This window comes from Globicephala melas, chromosome 15 (genome assembly GCF_963455315.2).
Source record: "Globicephala melas chromosome 15, mGloMel1.2, whole genome shotgun sequence".
NCBI classification, from domain to species: Eukaryota; Metazoa; Chordata; class Mammalia; order Artiodactyla; family Delphinidae; genus Globicephala; species Globicephala melas.
In genome coordinates, this window is record NC_083328.1 from 52,064,570 (window position 1) to 52,082,055 (window position 17,486).

The window sequence follows — 17,486 nt, forward strand, 5'->3', positions numbered from 1 at the left end:
CAAAAGCTCCTTGCGGTCTTTTACTTTTCCCTTTCCCTGCTATGATCATGGGGAAGGTCTCGTGTTGAGGTGGCAGAGCCATAAGACTGAAGCAGCATGTATTACGTAGACCCTGCCTAGTGTTCAGCTTCCCCAGAGTCTCTTAGGCCAAAGAGGATTTTGCATGACAGAGAAAGGAACTTTATGAGTCAAGCCTCTGAAATTTGGGGGGTTGTTTGTCACTGCAATCTAAGTCTACTTTATCCTGTCAACTACACCACCTTTAACATATATAAATATCCATATACATATAGTTTTGTTTATTGAGTCTTTACTCTGATCCATTTTTCTATTTGCTTCTTCTTATACCAATACCTCCCTGTTTTATTGTAACTTTATAGCAGATTTAATACCTGAGAGAGCAAGACCTACATCATTGGTCTTTTTCAAAATACTATTGTCTAGACTTAAGCATTAACTTTTTAAGATAGATTTTTAGAATTCTAAATGAAAGAAGTTGGTTGGATTTTGAATCCTATTGCATTAGATTTACAGATTAATTTGGGGAAATTGACATCTCCACAAAGTCCTCTAGCTTTTTTCATATGTCTTGCATGTTTCTTTCTTTCTTTGGGTAGTTTTTGTTGCTCTTGAATGTGATGTTTGTCTATATTACATTTTAAAATTAATTCTTACTGGTATATAGGAAGAGAATTGACCTGTGTATATATCTCTTGTATGCAGCTTTTCCTGAGCTCACTTATTAGTTTTGAAAAAAAATTAGTTGATTCTCTTTCCCTAGCAGGTGGTCCTGGGGTTGCTGTTTGCTGTTTCTTAGAGGCTTATCACGGCTCCTTTTGGATTCATTTCTAGTCACTAGCCTGGAACAATTCAGTTTATTTCAATCATTTATGGTTTCTTCTACCATCTGTTCTAGGAAGTGTCCTATTTAATAATTCTCCCTCCACCTCTTGTTCCTGTAAGGCATTTAGCAAATCTGTTTGTGTAATTAAATTCCTGTACTATTATTACTTTATGGACTAATTTTACAGCATTGTGTAGCTTATTTAATGTTTCTCCATCCTCAATAGGAAAATCAGTGCATATTACTTCTATAACTTATTACTATGGAGTTTGTAATCTGAATACAATCTCCTTATCTCCTTATCTTAGTAATATTAACTCCCACATTGCCAATTTTATCAAGGTCTTTGCTTGTTACTATGTTTTTAAAGTTTCTACCATTGGAATATTTGTTGTTATCTTGCTTCCTTTTCCTACTAGGAGCCATGTGTTTTTGTGTAACCATAGCTGCCCACAGTGCCACCACTGGAAACTGCTCTAGGGACAAAAGTTCTTTCCCCCAGTGCCAAGTACCAATCTTCTATAAACTGTGATTCCATGCTTTAAACATGAAAAGGATTGAGCCCTGACCTAATTATCTAGGCATTATATTTATCTCATTTATATCTCAATATATATTTATATTTATCTCATTTAATCTTTATAGCCACCTTATGCAGTAGGTTCTATTATTACCTGCATTTAAAAAGAAAAGTTGGTGTTAACTGGTTTTAGCCCCAAGTCACATAGGTAGAAAGTGTCAGGCCAATGCCCTAGCCTAGTCTGTGCCACCCCATCACACACTTGCCCACACATGCTTGCTATACTCCTTCCTAGTGACCCTAGTCTGAAGGCCAAGAAATGCAATCCTTGAACACTCATTTTGTGTTAGAAGTAAGGAAGAGCTTCAGCAATGATACTCTCCTTTCCTAACTTTTCATTTTGCAAATTTTCCAGCCTACACAAAAATAGAGAGAATAGCAAAAATGAACTTAGCTTCAGCACTGATTGATGTTGTGCTACTTTTGTTTCATCCATTTTCCTTCCACCGCCCCCAAATTTTATTTTTGGAGTAAAGAGAATTTTAGACATCATATTATTTCACCCATAAATATTTCACTATCTGTAACCAATAAAGGCTTCTAAAATATAATCATAACACCATTATCACACCCAACAAAATTTAACACTAATTCCTTAATATCAGATCCTATTTTAAGAATTTGTTTTACCAATCATATATCATATACAAAAGCTACACTGAAAAGAATGATAGAATTTCTGTGTATGCCATTTCTTCCTAAAAACAAAATAAAATATTTCCCACTGAGTTTATAGGACTGATCTGTATAAAATAACTGACTTTTGGTAACATTTACTGCAAGGCCACTTTCCAAGTTTACAGTGGTTTGTAAATTTGGGTCTTACAGATAAGGGCTGGCTCCACACAGAATTGAGCAACAACTAATTAACACCTAATTCAGGTATGATCATCTCTGCCGGCAAAATTCATCTTTGTCACCTGTAAGTACTGATTGGAGATTGATCTCATGTGCCCTGCAATACTCTTAGTTGCATAGCTGTCTTTGTTGATTTGATTTCTGCCCAGGACAGAAATCACACTTTTTCATTATATATTGACCACACTACCCAGTTTTATGCTTTTCACATCTAATGAATTCTTGTAAAGCAACACTTTGAAACAGCACACCCGACCTCTGATTTTAATTCAGTCTTACATACTAAGGGTGGAGTGATCTCAAGGTACAGATGCATCGAATGGGTATCTGGAAAGAGATGTGGAAATCATTTAAGGCCATTCTCATTTTAGATCTAACAAAAGTGTAGCCAAGAGAAGCGAGAAGTCATTTAATCGCAACTGGCACTATTCTTATTGACTCATTTTATCTGTTAGTACCCATGTTTTAAACGTTTTTTTGTGAAATTAACATTGTTTTTGTAAAAAATAGAATTGCATGGTCTAGTTTCATTATCTCCAATTAGGCAGTGCTACTTCATTATACACAGGCAAAGAGTACTTAAAATTTCCTCTCCCATTCAGTAAGAGATGCCCAACATGTCCTTTTGTTTTTCCATTCAGCAGTTTACTTGTAGTCCATTGCTGTTATTTTTGCTACCATTGAATAGGTGATGCATTTTTTTATTACTGGAGACGTTTCTCTTTAGAAAAAGCCACACGCACCAACCGCCATCCCCCCCCCGCCCCCCGCACCCCCTACTGGAGCCCAGGCACACGCCGGGCAGGTTCTCAGTTAAGCAACAACGGCTCATCTGTTTATTTTCAACGCAGCGGTCAGGAGGGGGAGGGCGGCCGTTGCCAAGGCAACCGACGCCCCGGGCAACAGCGAGTCGAGGCGGGAGGGGGCGTGGCCTCCGCGGCCCGGGCCGATAAGAGGCGGTGACTGCCATCCCATTCTCGAGCTGGGCTGGTCGGCGCGGTAGGGCGGAGGTGGGGCGGCCCGGTTTTTGCTCGCACTACTTGGGAAGGCCCGGCCCGTAGGCCGGCCGTACCCTCTGCCCCAGACCCTGCCGAGGTGCCTCGCTCCGCGTCCAGACATGGAGAGCGGTCGCCGTGGCTCGCTGCTCACGGCGCTCCTGGTCGCCTGGGTCGCGGCGGCGGCAGCTGCGGAGGCGGAGGCCGGCCCGGAGCAGGCCGTGCTGCCGCAGGAGCGGAGCCTGGTGCGGCCCATGACAGCCTCCAACTGGACGCTGGTGTTGGAGGGCGAGTGGATGCTGAAATTGTGAGTGTGCCCGCCCGCCCCGCTCGCCACACGGCCTTCGCGGCTGCCGCCCTCTCCCACTACCGCAGTGCCTACTGGGCTAGACCTCGGGCCGGGACCCGCCCAGCCAGCGACCTGCAGAGCTGGGCCAGGCCCCCGACGCTGCGCATGCGCGCCCGGCCCTCCGCGTTGAGGGCTGCGGGTGTAGCGCATCCTCTCCTGCCTGACTAGTTACCTATTTTGAGAGGAAGTGTTTTAGGGATGGGGTGGATGAGCGGTTTACCAAGGGGAGGAAGGGGAACAGAGAAATCTGCAAGAAAGTCTCTAGCTTTTGGTAAAAGTGTATGTAGAGGGGAAAGGGCTGTCATTCAGTGACGCTTCTGTACGGAACAAATAACGTAGCACTGACTAGGCAAGGTACTTGTTGAATGAATAATTGCAGCATGGTGAAGGGCAGACCAGTCTGTACAAAGTATCTCAGTCTTCATTTTGAAGACCCGATGTCCTTGTGAAAGATAAACGGAAAGGTGGGTGCTTTGAAGCTTTAAAACAAGTTTGCAAATAAATGTTGATATTTGCTATAGTTTTTAGAGGTAGAGATTTCTGGGTAGGTATCATAACTTAATTGTGCTAGTGTCTTAAAGAAAAGGATATTAATAAATTGCCCCTTTTGAACAATAAAAGGTACATATTGGATAGTGCCTTGGCTTGAGGAGAGGTGGGAAAATGCAGTTTTGAGTTAGGAGCAGGGAAGATTTATTCATTATAGTTTAAAATTTAGGAAGGAAGTAACCATTCGAAAGACGGCTTGAAATAGGCAGTGGGCAGATGTCTCAATAGGCTAGAGACCATCGTGGGGGAAAATGGAGAATGGCTGAAGAAATAATCACCGAGACCACATCTCCTTAGCCTGTGGTTTTCAGATGATACACATACTTGATTGCTAACATCTCTTAACTAATTTTACGTTGAGGACACAGACTTTCACAGAATTGAAATTTTCCTTCATTTGTCTTAAGACTAAATTTTGATTCTTTGAATTTAGATTGCAAACAGATTATTCTATAGACTGAAAACCTCAGGCCCAAAAGTTGTAAGTCACTTAGTAGATGACATTGTTCAAAGAACATAATGCACAGTACTGTTTCAAACAAATATTTACCTTTTGGTCACAAAGCAGGGGATATTTTAGACTTCAAAGTAAAATGCCTTTGGTATCATAATAAATCAATGAAATTATTAAAGAGATCTGTAGACATGAAGCACTGATTAAAATTAACCAATTAACTACTTTGAATAGAGTTGAGGTCATTTTCTATTTAAGAGAGAAAATTTTAAAGTAAGCATGACAGGACTGTCATGTTTGTAATAATTGCAAGAGTTTTAGAGAGATTGTTTTATCAGCTAGTAGTACAGAAAGTTGTTTTTTAAGTAGGTGCTTGTACAATGGAGGTTTTCTAGATGTCAGTTTTCTGATTAAAACTGAGTTTGTGTATGTGCATGATGAAGATCAAAGCAGAAAAGACTTGTTATGTTTAATGGCCTCAACTCCTTTATAGTTCCTTTTGGAGTAGCTATGTTCTTATTTTTCTTTTTTTAAGTAAAAACTAAGAACACTAAAGCTCAGGTAAGTGTAAGCCAAGTTAAGATTATAAACAAGCAACAGCCAACAACTCTTATGGCTATGTTGATGGTTCAAATTTTACTTCATAAGTGTACAAGCTGAGGTGTAGTAATCAATTGTTGTAAGCTTGCTATGTGTCCATTGTATGGAGTTATGTTTGGGCTCTGGTTCAGGATGATACTTGTAACCGAAAGTAAGCTGTGTAGACACTTGAGATCTTCTTAGAAGTTCTCTTTTCATCGAGTACACTTCAGAATAGGTTGATATGAATGAAGTACAGCTAGAAAGGAAAGAACCATTACTTCCAAATTCCAGAAGCTAAGTGCTCGTCCTGAAGAAAATTGTGGCTGTTTATTTGTGATATTCCTCATCCCTTTGACAAAATCCAACACTTAAAAAAAATAAAATTTATATCTTCAGTACCACTATAAGCCTACTATAAATTTCTAGAAATTCTTTCAAACATCCAGTAAGTTATCAGATTTTTTTTTCTGGTGTCTATAAGAGAAAAACAAAATGTGTTAATACTTGCTCCCATGTTAGTACTTTGTTCAGATGAACTGGTCATAATAAATGGAGATTTTTAGGGATCCACAGGTGATGATATATTTAACTTCTCAAAAGAAGCAAGTTAGGAGGCTTTCTGATAATATTAAAATTTTAACATTACTTTGAATGACAGTTCTTTACTTGTTCATTTGTTTATATGCTACCTCTCCTCTGGGGACTTTTTCTTTTTGATCCCACTTCGTACAAAGTTCCTATAATACAATTCCTGGTTAGATTGGTATCAATAATTTATTTTGAACCAACACTTGCTTGGTTCCCATCATATCAGTGCTTGAGAATACTACTTTTGTTCTTTTGAAACACAAAAATATACAATATAATGCTGTTCTGGTGGCTTTTTTACCCCAAGTCTATAAGTAGATATCTACAAAGCTTAATTTTGACCCACATACTTTAAACTGATATCTAGAGGAAAAATATGTCTTTGGGTTAAAATATCTAAAATATTTATCTCTAAGGCATAGAAATCTTTATAAAGCAATACTTTTTCTGACTTTGTTCTTGGGATGATCATGTTTCAAAATTGAAACTAGTCATCTGGTGATGGAGAAAAGCCTCATGTATTTCCCTAGGACCTCTTGGTTTTAGTGTTGTTTTTCTAGTATCCTTCTTATACTTGGAGAGAACATCATTGCCTTAACTTGCCCATATCAAATAGTTATAATTTCTTGCAGTTTCATCGACAGTGGTGATTTATTGATTGAATGTATAAGAGATAGTCATTAAATGCTTGTTATGTGTCAGGTTCAGGGTTGGGGACTTGGGAGGATGAAGGTGAATAAATTACATTTCTTGATCTCAAGGGACTGGCATGTCTGCTGGGCTGTGAAGGAAATAAGTAGCATAGGTAGCATTTGTTTATTTAGCAGATGTTTGTTGAATGCTTCCTCTCTCTTGAGCATTCCTCAGTGGTTCTCACCAGGGTACTATTACCATTTTGAGTTGGACAGTTCTTTGATATGTGGGGATGGCTCACACATTGCAGAACCTTTGGCATCCCTGGCCCCTGCCCATAACATTCTAGTAGTCATGTGACATCAAAAATATTTAAACCTCCATCCCCTATACACACTTCCAAATGCCTCTGACTGGAAACCACTGCCTTAGGTACTTTTATGGGTAATTTAAAAGCATGCAAAAGAGGAGCTTATAGGCTAACATAGAAGTATTTGATTTCACATTGTTTCCACAAAGGGTAATCATCCACATCTTCTCCATCGTCATCATCATCACAGTAAATAGTTACATTGCTAACATCAGTGTAAGCAATTCAGAATGCCCTCTTTCAGAATTTGAGCATCCCAGAAATCTGGTGCAGGATCATTATTCTCATTCTCATTAACTAAAGGAGACGAAAACTTGGGAGGTTAAAGCTTTAACCCATATCCTTAGTAAGTGGTGGGCAAGGCCAGAACTAGAATGCTGGCCTGAGCTTTGCAATCCCCAGTGCAAGCTGAGGAGAGTAGTTGTATAGTGGGGGAGCCTGGAGGAAGGCACAGAGCCTGGCTGACTCATGCTTATGCTTTCAGCTGGCCTGCACCCTGACCCATATAAGAGGAGGCCTTTTCCCTATGGGATTCAGAGGTCCACCCATGACTTAGCATCTCTGTAATTTCTGCAAACTAAGAACATCGCTTTGAGTTCATTCCTGACACTCCTTACCATTCATACAGGTGCCCTGCCTTCTCTGTACCCAAACCACCCAGGAAAATTCTTTCTTATTTGTATCTAGCATGACCTTATCACAACTTATAATCAATTTATATGTTTTTGTACTTGGTTTTTGTCTTACTCCTCCTCTAGATGATAAGCTTTTAAGTAGAGGAACAAAGTTTTTCCTCCTCCTGTTTACAGAACCTTAATAACTGTCTAGAGGAACAAAGTTTTTCCTCCTCCTGTTTACAGAACCTTAATAACTGTCAAGTTCTAGGTGTTCAATAAATACTTTTTGACTCAGTGAATGAATGAATAATAGACTTTAATTGTTCTTTAATAACGAGCTAGTATATCACTGAAGGAAACAGCTGTATATATTTTCTTAGGTACTAAGGATAATCACTATCACCTCCCCTTTGTTAATTGATGTAATAAATAGTTACTGTGACCTAGAATGTGCCAGGCTCTGTTCTAGGTACAAGCAATGCACCAGTCACTGCCTTCATGGAGTGTTCATTCTAGTGAAATTTCTCTAGCAGGTGTCATGGTAGATCCTAAATGACTATCTTTTAGATACAAAAGAATACTAATAGTTTAAAAAGTTGCAACAACAGTGGACCAGTTCCCACTTCTGAGACTCAGGGCTGCTTTATCTCCGTCACCAAAAGAACACACTAGGTTAATGGATGACCTTGGTACATTCCAGCACAATAAACTCTGATTAAATCTTAGCAATAATGGCATTAACAGTGCCACAGACCAGTGGGTAACAGCGACAAAGAAAATGGAGTATCTAAAATTACCTCAGTGGCATTTGTATATTTTGAGGGTCAGTTTCACCAAAATCTCTATTTATATAATAGTCTGTCTAGAGATTAGGGACTAGGATTTTTTAAAATGATGAAATTTGCATGATTTAATCATTACTGATATAGCAAATATGTTGTATACAGAAACAGTTGTATGCAGAAACTGTTCTAGGGAAACAAAGCAAAGAGGATCAGAAGTTAATTAAACTGTACCTCAAACTTTCTTCCTTTCTTTTGGTAATGTCTTTCTTATTCCTACTGTCTGTCTCTCTGTCTTTCTCTGTTGGATCTTATTTTCCTTGGACATTTTTATCACACAAATACCTCCATCTGTGTTCCTGCTCTGTGTGGTCTGAGGTGACTGTCAGCAAGTCTCTCTGAATCTGCCTTGTTGCCTTACAACAGTGAGGCCATAAGGTTCAGATGAGCTAACGCATCATAAAAATGTCTCTGAAACCAGGCGTATATTACAAATGTCATTTACATTAATGATTTTCTTAATATGTGCCTGCTTTACATGTGTCATCTAATCTTTCAATAACCTTCTAAGGTAGCTGCTGTTATTATCCCATTTTATAGTTGAGAAAGCTGAGGCATGGAGGGATTATTAACTTGCTCAAAGACACATGGTTAATTTGTAATTGGTCTCTCTGATGCCTCTGGCAGAACTCTTATCCAATATATTGAAATGCCTGTTGAAATGTACTTAATAATAAAATGTTCCTTTTTTCCCTAGAGTTTACCAACTGCTTGCCCCAGTCTCATCTGCCATTTGGATATTTAGAAAATATGTAGAAAACAACTATTTTCTCAGATGAAGAATATAATTTTCTTTAAAGTTTGTTCACTTATGTATTCTGCAAACAGTTATTGAGCACTTACTGTATACCAGGATGTACTTTGCCTTGGAAGTGTAGGTATACAGTGTTTATAGAAAAATCCACATTCAAAGATGTCATGTCAGCAGATTGTTCTTGGACCATGTTCTCTGGTCCATGTCTCCTGGACCTCAGGGATTGGACAGTGAGCTATAATGGGAAGATTAATGACCTTTTAGAATGATCTTGAATTGGCTATACTAGTCTTTTTTTTTTTTTTTTTTTTTTTTGCAGCACGCGGGCCTCTCACTGTTGTGGCCTCTCCCATTGCGGAGCACAGGCTCCGGACGTGCAGGCTCAGCGGCCATGGCTCACGGGCCCAGCCGCTCCATGGCATGTGGGATCTTCCCGGACTGGGGCATGAACCTGTGTCCCCTGCATCGGCAGGCAGACTCTCAACCACTGCACCACCAGGGAACCCCTATACTAGTCTTTTTTAAAGATAGAGCTAGAGAGGGCCAGCCTTCTACCTCTTCTCTTTGCTTCCATCATATTCTTCCCTGATCCATTATCCACAGAACTGCTGGGTGCATTTTACAAAATGTGAATCTGATCAGAATTCTCTTACCTCTTTAGGGCTAACCATGGAGCTTCAAATAGAGTGCTAACTCTTTATACAACTTTAGTTAAATGCTCAGTACTCTGCACCTTCACACACATTGTTCTCTCTGCTTAGATTAGAACATTCCTTGATCCCTCTCTGACTGTTACTCCTCCTTTAGATCTTAGCACAGTTGCTTCTTTCTCTTTGGGCTCTTCTGAGATCACCCAGCGCCTGAGTGTCTCTATACCATCTTTTCTATACTCACATTTGCCACCTGGTTTGTAATTACCTCTTTGGACTGTATACTCCCTAAGGAGAGGAGGCACATCTATAGCTGTGCTATAGCCTCAGCTTCTTGGTTGGTGCTCAGTTCATGTTTATTGAATGAAAAAAATTAATGTAAAAAGCAGAGTTCTGATTGAAGACACAGGTTCTTCTAATTCTTAAGTGTCAGGTAGAGTTGGTTTAGCCTATAGCTTCTGCTTTCTTTCTCGAAATGGTTCAGAACTGCCACAGATCTTTGGAAATGACACACATTCTTGAGGACCCACTAGCAGATCTTGTGGTCTTTGCTCATCAGATTTGTAGCTTTGATGGATTTGAAACTGGTTTGGCTAGTTTAGGAGCACCCTTATGAAAATTGTTCTCCTTTAGTAGCACTTTCAAAACAGTGTTCACCCTCAAATATCAAAAACTATCTGGAAAGTGATAAAATTTGGGTTGATTGTAGCAATAACATTGAAATAAAATACTCTAAGTATTATAGTAATTTGTGAAAAATCTTAAAACTTTGGCTAATTTTTTCCCAGGGGATTGATATTCCTCCTGAAATATATATATAAATATTATATACTTATATAAATAATATAATAATATTATAATATAATATGTATTTATAATATATAAATAATATAATATATAAATAATATATAAATATAAATATTATATATTCATAATATTTATATTAAATTCTAGGAGGGAAATGTGCTTCTGTTTTTCTTTGTCTAATGACTTTGGGAAAACTTGCTTTTGTGTCTCCCTTTAGTTAAGAATTTATTTTGTCAATTTAAATACTCTATTTCTCTATTTTATTTTACAGATATTTTTCATGTATGTATATTGATTAGCTATTATTCTTTTATAGTTATGCCCCTTGGTGTCCATCCTGTCAGCAGACTGATTCAGAATGGGAGACTTTTGCAAAGAATGGTGAAATACTTCAGATCAGTGTGGGGAAGGTAGATGTCATTCAAGAACCAGGTACTGTAAATGTTGAACATTAAATGCAAAAGTTAGTTGCTTTTAATTTTAATTTTTTCAAGCATTCAGAAAAGTTGGAAGACCAGAATATTGATTACCCATGAACTGACCACCTAAAATCAAGATAATATTTTAGCATATCTGCCATCTGTCTGTGTTTGTATTTACACATACATATGTATATATATTTATATTTTTATTATTTTTTTGCTAAGTCATTTGAAAATAAGTTGCAGACATCATGAGACTTCACTCTTCAATACTTCAGCATATTAAAATCTCCCTAATTATTTCCCACATGACTTTTTATAGTTTTTTAAACCAGGATCCAATCGTGGTTCACCAATTACATTTGGTTGTTATGTGTTCTTAGTCTCTGTCAATCTAGAATAGTCCTCCGTTCTTTCTATGCCATTGATATTCTGAAGAGAACAGGCCAAGGATTTGCCTAGATGTTTCCTTATGGTGACATTTAACTTGTTCTTATATTTTCTGTAAACTTGAACTTCAGTGTAAATGCATAATTTGGATTAGACATTTATGGAAAGGTGATGCTGTGACTTTATATTGTATCCCGTCGTAAGACATGTACTGTCACTATTAGTGATGTTGAATTTGAGCATTTGGTTAAGGTGATGACACTAAACATCTCAGTTGTAAAGAAAAGACCCCACTTTGTAGCTGGAAAGTAATCTGTGGGGTGATACTTTAGGCTTTTAAGATCTGTAATGATCTTACCTGAATCAAATATTTTATTAAGAGCTACAGAATGGTAAATTTCTAATTCTGTCACCATCTACATTTATTAGTTGTTAATGATATAATTTTTCAAAAGAGGGAGATAAAGGAGACTAATTCTGAAAAGATACACACAGTAAATTTGTATTTATAGTTTAAAAATAACTTTATGTAACTTTGTGTATTATATATAAATTGAGAAAAGTTGGGTTTTTATGATTTAAATCTCAAATTTGACTATTTTAAAACTTTATAAGTAATTGTTTTCCTATCTATATTTAATTTCTACCTATTGCATCCTTTCACAAGGGGGAAAAAGATGGTAGGTGTGGAAATGTAGCTATTCCTTCTCTGTAATAACTGAGTTCAATAAACACAAAATAATGAATTACCAGTTACTGGGACAACAAAATGAATGGTGTCCGTTAAGATCTATGTGTTGACAAACCCATGGAGAGAGATTTCTGCTACAAGCCATGAGTCCTCAAGCCTCAATCTTTTTAAGCATTTAAAACAAAACCACTTCTGCCTCTCTGCTATTTAGAGATGGACAGTTATAGTTATTAGTTCATGATTTGGGCTATTAGTTTTCCTGCTTGGAGGTCAAATCATTGCAATGACATATCTGTGGTAAACTTGTTTTTGTGTTTTTAATAGTTTGAGTCCTTGTTAATTTGTGGGCACCAGACACATTTTATGATGAGTTTCTTAGACATGCAGCCGGCCTATTCCCATTTCAGCCTTTTGGCATACCTGCTGTGAATTCACAGCATGATTTGAATTAAACGAATTAAACAGTTAGCTTTGTGATGGATTCACAGATCTAAAGTCTAACTGAATACTGTCTTTCCTCCTAAAATGTAGACTTATAAACTGTTTTTCCATTGTGAATGGATGAAATGCTTTTTCGATAATGAAGTAAGAGAAATTGATTATGACAAAATATATTAAAAGCAAATTTATCATTGACTCATAGTATTTATATAAGTGTAAAACCTCTTCAAAGAAGAAGAAAAAAAGTCTTTGGTCTGATGTCCTACGAAACTAGTGAAGAAACAAAGTTCAAAAAACAAAATGTGGTTGTTTTGTGTCTTAGTATTTTTAAAGTAGAGGCTCTAGAATTCTTTTAAATGGTAACAACTGAAAACCTGTAACTGATAAGTAAAAATTAGGAGCCAGAATTCTACACACGTGACTGAGTGGCCTAGAGAATATTTCACTTTAGATTATTTTATGTTTATAAAACTATTTTATGTTTATAATTTTACTTTAAATTACAAACCTAATGCTTTCAAATAATATTTTAATAGCATTTAGAAATAATATGTTTATGCAACCAATTTTTGAGTTGATACCATGCACCAGACCCTGTTCTGGATAACAGTGATACAGACGAATGATGCAGGTAAATAATGGTGCAGGTGAATAAGGAAGAAAAGACCTGGCTCCTCATTGAACTTACATTCTAGTGAAGGGGATAAACAATCACAAAAGAAAACTGGGAAATAATGTCTGGTGGTAGTAAGGGCTATGATGAAAAAGAAAGCAGGGTAAAAATGTAGAAAATGGTGGGAGCCACTATTTTAATAGGATGTCCAGGGAAGGGCTGTTTGACTGTAGGTCTTGACAAATTAAGGAAATGAATTTCAACAAGGTTTAGGGGAGGAGCATTCCAGGCAGAGCAAACAGCATGTGCAGGTAGGAGTAATTGGCTTATTTGAGAAACAATATGGTAGCCAGTGGGGTCCTTGAGACAAATGGGACTGGAGAAGGAGCTAGGGACCAGACCATTTAGGCTGTTGTTGGCCATGGCAAGGAGTTTAGGTTTTATACCAAGTATGATAGAAAGGAAGCTACTGGAAGGTTTTGAGCACGGGAGTGACATGATTTGATTCATGTTTTATAAGTATTCATTTGGCTATGTGAAAAATTGTCTGTAGGAGGTCGGAAGTGTAAGCAAGAAGAGAAGTTCAGAGGTTAATGCAATAGCCCAGAGTGGAGAGGATGGTGGCTTGCACTAGTAGCAGCAGTGGTAAGTGACTGGATTGGAGATACGGCATTTGGGTGGAATATCCTAAAGGATTTCCCAGTAGATTGGTTGTAGCACTTGGTGAGAGGAAAGAAGATGGAGGAGACTGAAGGAGGATCAGGTTTGGGACAGGGTTTAATTTGGAGATGTTTCATAGAAATCCAAATAGAGGTGAGCTAGAGATAGACATTTAAGGATCATCAGTGTAGATGGTATTTGAAGCAAAGGGACGAATTGAGATTACCTAGGGAGTGTGTGCAGAGAAGTGTTCTGTGGATTGAGAACTGGGGCATTACAACATTTAGAAGAAAAGAATTTCCAGCAGCAGAAAAGGAGAAGCCAGTGAAGCAGGAAGGAGATGGAGAAGTATGGGGTCCTGAAAGCTGAATGAAGAGAACATGCCTTATGTGGCAAACCTCTGGGGCAGCTTGTCCCTATTCTTGGAAGCTATTTAAGTATTTACTTCATTTTTACAAAATCTTACCTCCTGAATGAGTGGGAAGCCGTCAAAATGATATTATTTTCCCCAGGGCTGAGCTCTTTACTAGATATTTCTGTATACAGATTGATATTTGGGTACAGATCTGCATTACTGTATCTTTCATCAGGGCTGCTGTGCACAGGAGTGCTAGTTAGGGATAATTTCATTTCTTTTTTAAAAAGAAGGGAAAGCAAGAATTTTTGAGGTGTTAATGCATACTCTTCAGTTATGCCTGTAACTCTTCCATTGGTATATCTAATAAGAGATTTTTTAGGTATTTGAAATAGAAAATAAGATTTCAGGATTATAAAGACACTGCATTTTTACAGCTGAGATGTAGAAGTCAAGGAGAGCACAGGCCTTAGATTAGATTGCATTATATTGCCTGTTTAATACTGCATAGGCCAGATGATGTTTCAGTTGAGTTGACTTTGGAAAATTAAATTTAATGAGTATATACTTGAACCTTCTGTTCCATGCGGATGAGCTTAGTTGTCCAGGACAGGAAAAGAGCAGCTGCTCAGAACACCCATGGCTGTTGCACTAGATGAGAGGTAAACCAGACCCTTACCATGGTCAAGAATAAGTGCTGTCTTTAAAGCCACTAATTTATTATAGAAGACAATTTAGTTTACTGTACTTTAGTTAGTGTTGATATTTTAATTTTGTAATTGTAAAACTTAGTCTTTTGTATTCTATTTTTACTGACAACTTTATTTCAATTTCAAAGGTAAGATTAGTTTTACTTTTTTTTTTAAATTGTTTTCCTTCTACTTCTGTCTTTGGTGATAATAACTAACTGTGGAATATTACGCAGCCATAAAAAGGAATGAAATTGGGTCATTTGTAGAGACGTGGATGTACCTAGAGAGTGTTATACAGAGTGAAGTAAGTCAGAAAGAGAAAAGCGAGTATCGTATAGTAACTCATACATGTGGAATCTAGAAAAATGGTATAGATGATCTTATTTGCAAGGCAGAAATAGAGACACAGACGTAGAGAACAAATGTATGGATACCAAGGGGGAAAGGGGTGGGGAGGGAGGAATTGGGAGACTGGGATTAACACATATGTGTTATTGATACTATGTATAAAATAGACAACTGCTGGGAACGTACTGTAAAGCACAGGGAACTCTGCCTAATGCCTGGTGGTAACCTAAATGGGAGGGAAGTATGAAAGGGAGGGGATATCTGTATGTGTATGGCTGATTCATTTTGTTCTGCAATGTAGGCTAACACAACATTGTAAAGCAACCATACTCTAATAAAAATTAATAAAAAAAACTAACATTTAGTAGCATTTACTTCAGCCTGTAATTGTGTTAAGCACTTACATACATTTTAGCTTCATTACAATCCTAGGAAGAACAAACTATTTATATATTATTACTCATAAAACTGAGGCTCAGAGAGGTTAAGTAACATGCCTAAAATAACACAGCTAATAAATGATAGAACAAAAGCTAGTAGCTGTCCCCATTTTCTTAATATTAAATTTAAATAATTTCTGTTGTGCTTTTGCATATGAAATTAGTTCCCTGCCATAAATTTTATTTCTCTAATCTTTAATTCTTCTTTTTCTTTTGCTATATGTGTTTAAGATAAGCTTGCTAATAAGAAATTAAAATTTTTTCTGCATTTTGGATTAATGTCATTTTATGCTGCAGTGCAATCTTCATTTTAAAGTGGAAGTTACCCTTAAAGTATAAAAGGTACCGTAGAAATTTTGGGATGTCTCCTTAAGTATTTGAGGTGTGCTTGTTTCTTCCATACTTTCTGAAGTTTGTGTCAGTGAACCATTATGCAAACCTTGAAATGAGCTGCTGCCCTGTTATAATTCTTTAAGATCTATACTTGTTTTTAAATCATAAAGCCACAACCTCACATGGTGCTTCTGTGTTCCAAGGTGGTCATGGTTTAACTTTTCAGGTGATGAAGGTCTCCCTTAACATTACATAGTATCAGTATTAAAAATTAGAAGACATTCATATCAAAAACTATAAATTTCTTATACCCTTTAATGTAGCCATTTGGGGAACAAGTGTGCTGTTGTACCGTCTAGCCTGAATGAGAAAGATGCAGAAATCTCAGAGACCATCCATCACTGTGTTTCTTTTTTATTTTCGCATTGATTTTCATGGGTGCATTTATTTATAAAATTTTAAGTTATGTTATCCAAAATAAGGCACAATTTCCAAAGCACTTAAGACTAAACTAGTGTTTGTTACATCCTCTTATTTTATTCTAACTTTGAATCAGAGATTTAAATAAAGAAATTAATAACATTTATTAAGTACTTATATGTCAGACCCTGTTTTCTATGTGCTATATAAATATAAAATCACTTAATGCTACAATACTGCAAGATAGAAATTGTGATGCCCATTTATAATAAGAAAACTGAAGCCCAGAGAGTTTAAATTAACTGTCTCATATTAAAAACTATTGAGAGGCAGAAGTGGAGTTTAACCCCAGGTAAGCTGGCTCATGAATCTGGAAATTCATATTGTATAATTTAATGTGTTTTATGAACTATTTTTTTTATACAGCAGGTTTTTATTAGTTATCTATTTTATACATATTAGTGTATATATGTCAATCCTGATCTCCCAATTCATCCCACCACCACCCCCGCCCCACAGTTTCCCTCTTTGGTGTCCATACATTTGTTCTCTACATCTGTGTCTCTATTTCTGCCTTGCAAATGGTTCATCTGTACCATTTTTCTAGATTCCACATATATGCGTTAATATATGATATTTTTCTCTTTCTGACTTACTTCTCTCTGTATGACAGTCTCTAGGTCCATCCATGTCTCTACAAATGACCCATTTCGTTCCTTTTTATAGCTGAGTAATATTCCATTGTATATATGTACCACATCTTCTTTGTCCATTCGTCTGTCAATGGGCATTTAGGTTGCTTCCATGACCTGGCTATTGTAAATAGTGCTGCAGTGAACACTGGGGTACATGTGTCTTTTTGAATTATGGTTTTCTCTGTGTATATGCCCAGTAGTGAGATTGCTGGGTCATATGGTAATTCTATTTTTCGTTTTTTAAGGAACCTCCATTCTGTTCTCCATAGTGGCTGTATCAATTTACATTCCCACCAACAGTGCAAGAGGGTTCCCTTCTTTCCACATCCTCTCCAGCATTTGTTGTTTGTAGATTTTCTGATGATTCCCATTCTAACTGGTGTGAGGTGTTACCTCATTGTAGTTTTGATTTGCATTTCTCTAATAATTAATGATGTTGAGCAGCTTTTCATGTGCCTCTTGGCCATCTGTATGTCTTCTTTGGAGAAATGTCTATTTAGGTCTCCTGCCCATT

At 37.2% G+C, this 17,486-nt stretch overlaps 1 protein-coding gene across 1 annotated transcript in view; it reads left to right on the plus strand.

Annotated features, from left to right (window-relative positions):
• The first annotated feature begins 3,226 nt into the window (after window positions 1–3,226).
• Window positions 3,227–17,486, plus strand: part of TMX4 (thioredoxin related transmembrane protein 4) — a 42,702-nt gene continuing 28,442 nt past the window's right edge. The window contains exons 1-2 of the mRNA XM_030872579.2: window positions 3,227–3,584; window positions 10,789–10,904. Coding sequence (XP_030728439.2) covers window positions 3,400–3,584; window positions 10,789–10,904 — 301 coding nt within the window. The 5' untranslated portion in view covers window positions 3,227–3,399. The remainder of the gene's footprint in view (window positions 3,585–10,788; window positions 10,905–17,486) is intronic.